At 46.8% G+C, this 7359-nt stretch overlaps 1 protein-coding gene across 1 annotated transcript in view; it reads right to left on the bottom strand.

The window, feature by feature from the left end:
• Positions 1–5441, bottom strand: part of dnase1l1 (deoxyribonuclease I-like 1) — a 45038-nt gene extending 39597 nt beyond the window's left edge. The window contains exon 1 of the mRNA XM_061903113.1: positions 5297–5441. Within this exon, the coding sequence (XP_061759097.1) occupies positions 5297–5426 (130 nt within the window). The 5' untranslated portion in view covers positions 5427–5441. The remainder of the gene's footprint in view (positions 1–5296) is intronic.
• Positions 5442–7359: the final 1918 nt, after the last annotated feature.

Raw genomic sequence — 7359 nt, 5'->3', positions numbered from 1 at the left:
CCTCTATTGTCGAGGCGGCAGATCGGAGCTGTGGCCGCAAGGTAGTTGGTGCCTGTCGGGGCGGCAATCCTAAAACCCCTTGGTGGACACCAGCGGTGAGGGATGCCGTCAAGCTGAAGAAGGAGTCCTATCGGGTCATTTTGGCTCATAGGACTCCGGAGGCAGTGGACAGGTACCGACAGGCCAAGCGGTGTGAAGCTTCAGCGGTCGCGGAGGCAAAAACTCGGACATGGGAAGAGTTCGGGGAAGCCATGGAAAACGACTTCCGGACGGCTTCGAAGCGATTCTGGACCACCGTCCGCCGCCTCAGGAAGGGGAAGCAGTGCACTATCAACACCGTGTATGGTGCGGATGGTGTTCTGCTGACCTCGACTGCGGATGTTGTGGATAGGTGGAAGGAATACTTCGAAGACCTCCTCAATCCCACCAACACGTCTTCCTATGAGGAAGCAGTGCCTGGGGAATCTGTGGTGGACTCTCCTATTTCTGGGGCTGAGGTCGCTGAGGTAGTTAAAAAGCTCCTCGGTGGCAAGGCCCCAGGGGTGGACGAGATCCGCCCGGAGTTCCTTAAGGCTCTGGATGCTGTGGGGCTGTCTTGGTTGACAAGACTTTGCAGCATCGCGTGGACATCGGGGGCGGTACCTCTGGATTGGCAGACCGGGGTGGTGGTTCCTCTCTTTAAGAAGGGGGATCGGAGGGTGTGTTCCAACTATCGTGGGATCACACTCCTCAGCCTTCCCGGTAAGGTTTATTCAGGTGTACTGGAGAGGAGGCTACGTCGGATAGTCGAACCTCGGATTCAGGAGGAACAGTGTGGTTTTCGTCCTGGTCGTGGAACTGTGGACCAGCTCTATACTCTCGGCAGGGTTCTTGAGGGTGCATGGGAGTTTGCCCAACCAGTCTACATGTGCTTTGTGGACTTGGAGAAGGCATTCGACCGTGTCCCTCGGGAAGTCCTGTGGGGAGTGCTCAGAGAGTATGGGGTATCGGACTGTCTTATTGTGGCGGTCCGTTCCCTGTACGATCAGTGCCAGAGCTTGGTTCGCATTGCCGGCAGTAAGTCGAACACATTTCCAGTGAGGGTTGGACTCCGCCAAGGCTGTCCTTTGTCACCGATTCTGTTCATAACTTTTATGGACAGAATTTCTAGGCGCAGTCAAGGCGTTGAGGGGTTCCGCTTTGGTAACCGCAGGATTAGGTCTCTGCTTTTTGCAGATGATGTGGTCCTGATGGCTTCATCTGACCGGGATCTTCAGCTCTCGCTGGATCGGTTCGCAGCCGAGTGTGAAGCGACCGGAATGAGAATCAGCACCTCCAAGTCCGAGTCCATGGTTCTCGCCCGGAAAAGGGTGGAGTGCCATCTCCGGGTTGGGGAGGAGACCCTGCCCCAAGTGGAGGAGTTCAAGTACCTAGGAGTCTTGTTCACGAGTGAGGGAAGAATGGATTGTGAGATCGACAGGCGGATCGGTGCAGCGTCTTCAGTAATGCGGACGTTGTACCGATCCGTTGTGGTGAAGAAGGAGCTCAGCCGGAAGGCAAAGCTCTCAATTTACCGGTCGATCTACGTTCCCATCCTCACCTATGGTCATGAGCTTTGGGTCATGACCGAAAGGATAAGATCACGGGTACAAGCGGCCGAAATGAGTTTCCTCCGCCGGGTGGCGGGGCTCTCCCTTAGAGATAGGGTGAGAAGCTCTGCCATCCGGGAGGAACTCAAAGTAAAGCCGCTGCTCGTCCACATCGAGAGGAGCCAGATGAGGTGGTTTGGGCATCTGGTCAGGATGCCACCCGAACGCCTCCCTAGGGAGGTGTTTAGGGCACGTCCAACCGGTAGGAGGCCACGGGGAAGACCCAGGACACGTTGGGAAGACTATGTCTCCCGGCTGGCCTGGGAACGCCTCGGGATCCCCCGGGAAGAGCTAGACGAAATGGCTGGGGAGAGGGAAGTCTGGGTTTCCCTGCTTAGGCTGTTGCCCCCGCGACCCGACCTCGGATAAGCGGAAGATGATGGATGGATGGTATTACACAAGTAAACCCACGCATCGCAACGGTAATACTCTTGCTGGCCTACGTGTTCAGTACAGTAGCAACGCTAACTGAACAAGGGACTCCTCAAAGTAGCTGCACCCACTCGGCCGATGACTTTATAAATTTCTTTAATAAGAAAATTTAACTCATTAGAAAGGAGATTAACGACAACTCATTGCAGCTACAACTGGGTTCTATTAACACAGATACGACTGTATATACAACAGATATTGCCCTCCCAAAATAGAATCTCGCCTTTTGATGAAAAAACAGGAATTGCTATGGCGTGTAAATAGGATAAAACAAACATTTACTTGACCCACTTCCTGGGAAACTTACCAAGGAGCTTTTGTAATATTAAGTCCATCAGTGTTAAATATTATAAACGTATCACTTTCCTCTGGCACTGTTCCCCTAGCATTCAAAAAAGCGGTTATTCATCCTCTGCTCAAAAGACCTAACCTCGATCCTGACCTCATGGTAAACTACCGGCCAGTGTCCCACCTTCCGTTTATTTCGAAAATCCTCAAAACAATTGTTGCACAGCAGCTAAATGAACACTTAGTGTCTAACAAGTGCCAGCAACTTGAGGGTTCCAGGTTCGATCCCCGCTTCCGCCATCCTTGTCACTGCCGTTGTGTCCTTGGGCAAGACACTTTACCCACTTACTCCCAGTGCCACCCACACTGGTTTGAATGTAACTTCGATATTGGGTTTCACTATGTAAAGCGCTTTATAAATATAATATTTCACTTCACAACAATCTCTGTGAACCCTTTCAATCCGGTTTCAGGGCAAATCACTCAAAGGAGAGAGCCCTCGCAAAAATGACTGATTCATTGCTAACGATGGATTCCGACGCGTCATCCTTGTTGTTGCTTCTTGATCTTAGCGCTGCTTTCGATACCGTCGATCATCATATTTTATTAGAGTGTATCAAAACATGTATTGGTATGTCACACTTAGCCTTGTCTTGGTTTAACTATTATCTTACTGATAGGATGCAGTCCATCTCCCATAACGATGTGACCTCTGACTATGTTAAGGTAACATGTGGAGTTCCCCAGGGTTCGATTCTTGGCCCTGCACTTTGAAGCACCTACATGCCGCCGCTAGGCGACATCATACGCAAATACAGTGTTAGCTTTCACTGTTATGCTGATTACACCCAACTCTATGTGCCCCAAAGCTGGCCAACACGCCGGATTGTAGTCAGCTGGAGGCTTGCCTTAATAAAATTGAACAATGGATGTCCGCTAAGGCTTCACGGTGGCAGAGGGGTTAGTGCATCTGCCTCACAATACGAAGGTCCTGCAGTCCTGGGTTCAAATCCAGGCTCGGGATCTTTCTGTGTGGAGTTTGCATGTTCTCCCCGTGAATGCGTGAGTTCCCTCCGGGTACTCCGGCTTCCTCCCACTTCCAAAGACATGCACCTGGGGATAGGTTGATTGGCAACACTAAATTGGCCCTAGTGTGTGAATGTGAGTGTGAATGTTGTCTGTCTATCTGTGTTGGCCCTGCGATGAGGTGGCGACTTGTCCAGGGTGTACCCCGCCTTCCGCCCGATTGTAGCTGAGATAGGCGCCAGCGCCCCCCGCAACCCCCAAAAGGGAATAAGCGGTAGAAAATGGATGGATGGGTGGATGTCCGCTAACTTTTTGCAACTCAACGCTAAGAAAACAGAAATGCTGATTTTGATTGATTGATTGATACTTTTATTAGTAGATTGCACAGTTCAGTACATATTCCGTACAATTGACCACTAAATGGTAACACCCGAATAAGTTTTTCAACTTGTTTAAATCGGGGTCCACGTTAATCAATTCTAGACACAGACACCTATTTAATAATACCACCTTAACATTTGACAACCAAACAATTACACAAGGCGACTCGGTAAAGAATCTGGGTATTATGTTCGACTCAACTCTCTCGTTTGAGTCACACATCAAGAGTGTTACTAAAACAGCCTTCTTTCATATCTGTAATATCGCTAAAATGTGTTCCATTTAGTCCACTTGCAACGCTGAGATCATTATTCAGGTATTCGTTATGTCTTGTCTCGATTACTCCCTATGTCTAGCATTAAAAGATTACAACTGGTACAAACGCGGCTGCTAGACTTTTGACAAAAACAAGAAAATTTGATCATATTACGCCTATACTGGCTCATCTGCGCACCTAAGATGTGACTCCAAGGTTTTACTACTTACGTATAAAATACTACATGGTCTAGCTCCAGCCTATCTTGCCAATTGTATTGTACCATATGTCCCGGCAAGAAATCTGCGTTCGAAGAACTCCGGCTTGTTTGTAATTCCCAGAGTCCAAAAAAAGTATGTGGGCTATAGAGCGTTTTCTATTCGGGCTCCAGTACTCTGGAATGCCCTCCCGGTAACAGTTAAAAGGCATTTAAGTCCCATCTTAAAACTCATTCGTATACTCTAGCCTTTAAATAGACCCCCCTCCCCCTACCCCCTTTTTAGACCAGTTGATCTGCCCTTTCTTTTCTGCTCTGCCCGTCTCTCCCTTGTGCAGGGGTGGGGCACAGGTTCGGTGGCCACGGATGAAGCGCTTGCTGTCCAAAGTCGGGAACCGGGGTGGACCACTCATCTGTACATCGGTTGGGGACGTCTCTGTGCTGCTGACCTGTCTCCGCTCGGTATGGTCTCCTGCTGGCTCCACTATGGACTGGGAGTGGGTCCCACATCAGCAGCCCTCTAAGGTTTCTCATTGTCCCATTGGGCTGAGTTATTCCTTGCCTGCGATGTGGGATCTGCGCCGAGGATATCATGGCTTGTGCAGCCCTTTGAGACACTCGTGATTTTATAAATAAACATTGATTGATTGATATCCTTGTTTTCTTTTAGTCTCTTAAATCCAGAAAGTTGCCTTTTTAAATGGTTTTTGTTCACTGAAACAACTGCATGACCATCCCCCAAGTCTGCCGATTCCGTTTTCCTCCCAGGGATTGTCTGATGTTAATCATTAAGATTAGTTATTCGGACTCGGGGGTTAAACTGAAAGCTCAGATGACCGAACGCTAAAAATATGGAAATGAATTTTTCCAATTCCGGTTTCACATTTTTCAAGCAAGACAAACAGAAACAAGTGGAGTCTTTGCTGGGCACACTTTCATACCCAGCAGAGTATTTTTAGACAGGAGATTCTCTTTAACTGTAATGACACACACACACACACACACACACACACACACACACACACACACACACCAATCAAGTTTGTGTGTTTTAGAAGAGTCTCTTACCCGTTTGTTCTTTGACCGCCTGTGTGTTCCTGACTGCTTCCTCATTTGTGAAACCTGAAGCCAGAGAAGCCTGACTGTTTCCTGTGGGCGGGACTTCCTGTTGCACATAACTCTGCCTTTTTGTGACCATGGGAGGAGACCATCGGTTGTCACTCACTCCAGTCTAGTGGAATAAGTCCCATGGAAGACTTTGTGGTACCTAAAAGTCAGACCTTTATAACATGTTATTACTTCATAACATGTTTATTGTTTGAGGTGTGATTGATCTGCCTACAACCGCAATACATTAAAAAGCAGTGGTTATTGGTTTAGGGATCATCAACAAAAATGTAGTGAAGCAATAGAATACCTTGAAACAAGTAAAATATTAATACCTTAGCCATGTTGGAGACAATCATTGAAAACACATCACATGCTTTTTTTCTTTTTAAATATGCCAAACTAAAATAATTTTGGGAAGAAGTACAGTCAATCATGACTAAAGTGCTGGGATATAATATAATATTCCAATTATGTATCTGGGACACAAGATCGATAGATCTTTCAAGCCAACCGGTTACAAACTGGACGCCTACTCGAAATATGTGGCCGGAACTTTTAAAAAGGAAATATGGACAAAGACTTATTATAATGGATCGTTTATTTAGAAAAAATATGTTGTTAACAAAGCACCTTTTAGAAAAGTATCCCACTGGAAAAGTGATTTTGATATGTATGCTCCCACAAGTGTATATATAATTTTCCATCCATCCATTTTCTACCGCTTATTCCCTTTCGGGGTCGCGGGGGGCGCTGGCGCCTATCTCAGCTACAATCGGGCGGAAGGCGGGGTACACCCCGTACAAGTCGCCACCTCATCGCAGGGCCAACACAGATAGACAGACAACATTCACACTCACATTCACACACTAGGGCCACTTTAGTGTTGCCAATCAACCTATCCCCAGGTGCATGTCTTTGGAAGTGGGAGGAATATATATATATATAATTTTATTTTTTATAATCAGAATTATATAGTGGTTTTGTTTTATTTATGAGTTTTGCACCGGTTTAGCTAAAATATACAGTACAGGCCAAAAGTTTGGACACACTTTCTCATTTCAATGACTTTTATTTATTTTCATGACTATTTACATTCTAGATTGTCACTGAAGGCATCAAAACTGACACCTGTGAAGTGAAAACCATTTCAGATGACTACCTCTTGAAGTTCATCGAGAGAATGCCAAGAGTGTGCAAAGCAGTAATCAGAGCAAAGGATAGCTATTTTGAGAAAACTTGTATATAAAACATGTTTTCTGTTACTTCATCTTTTTTGTTAAGTACATAACTCCACGTGTTCATTCATAGTTTTAAAGCCCTCAGTAACAATCTACAATGTAAATAGTCATGAAAATAAAGAAAACACATTGAATGAGAAGGCGTGTCCAAACTTTTGGCCTGTACGTATATGTTTTTTCTATTTTTAAATCAGATCATGTATATTTTATCCTTTCTAAAAAACAGCAATAAAAAATAAAACTGCAATTGATCATAAACTCACGTTCCAAGTAAAAAACAGAAACATTTTGACTAAATGTCACCAACATTCTGCAGCATCGCGTGGACATCGGGGGCGGTACCTCTGGATTGGCAGACCGGGGTGGTGGTTCCTCTCTTTAAGAGGGGGGACCGGAGGGTGTGTTCCAACTATCGTGGGATCACACTCCTCAGCCTTCCCTGTAAGGTTTATTCAGGTGTATTGGAGAGGAGGCTACGCCGGATAGTCAAACCTCGGATTCAGGAGGAACAGTGTGGTTTTCGTCCTGGTCGTGGAACTGTGGACCAGCTCTATACTCTCGGCAGGGTTCTTGAGGGTGCATGGGAGTTTGCCCAACCAGTCTTCATGTGCTTTGTGGACTTGGAGAAGGCATTTGACCGTGTCCCTCGGGAAGTCCTGTGGGGAGTGCTCAGAGAGTATGGGGTATCGGACTGTCTTATTGTGGCGGTCCGCTCCCTGTACGATCAGTGCCAGAGCTTGGTCCGCATTGCCGGCAGTAAGTCGAACACGTTTCCAGTGAGGG

Source organism: Nerophis ophidion, linkage group LG06 (assembly GCF_033978795.1).
Source record: "Nerophis ophidion isolate RoL-2023_Sa linkage group LG06, RoL_Noph_v1.0, whole genome shotgun sequence".
NCBI lineage: Eukaryota > Metazoa > Chordata > Actinopteri > Syngnathiformes > Syngnathidae > Nerophis > Nerophis ophidion.
This window is presented reverse-complemented; position numbering and strand designations above follow the sequence as displayed.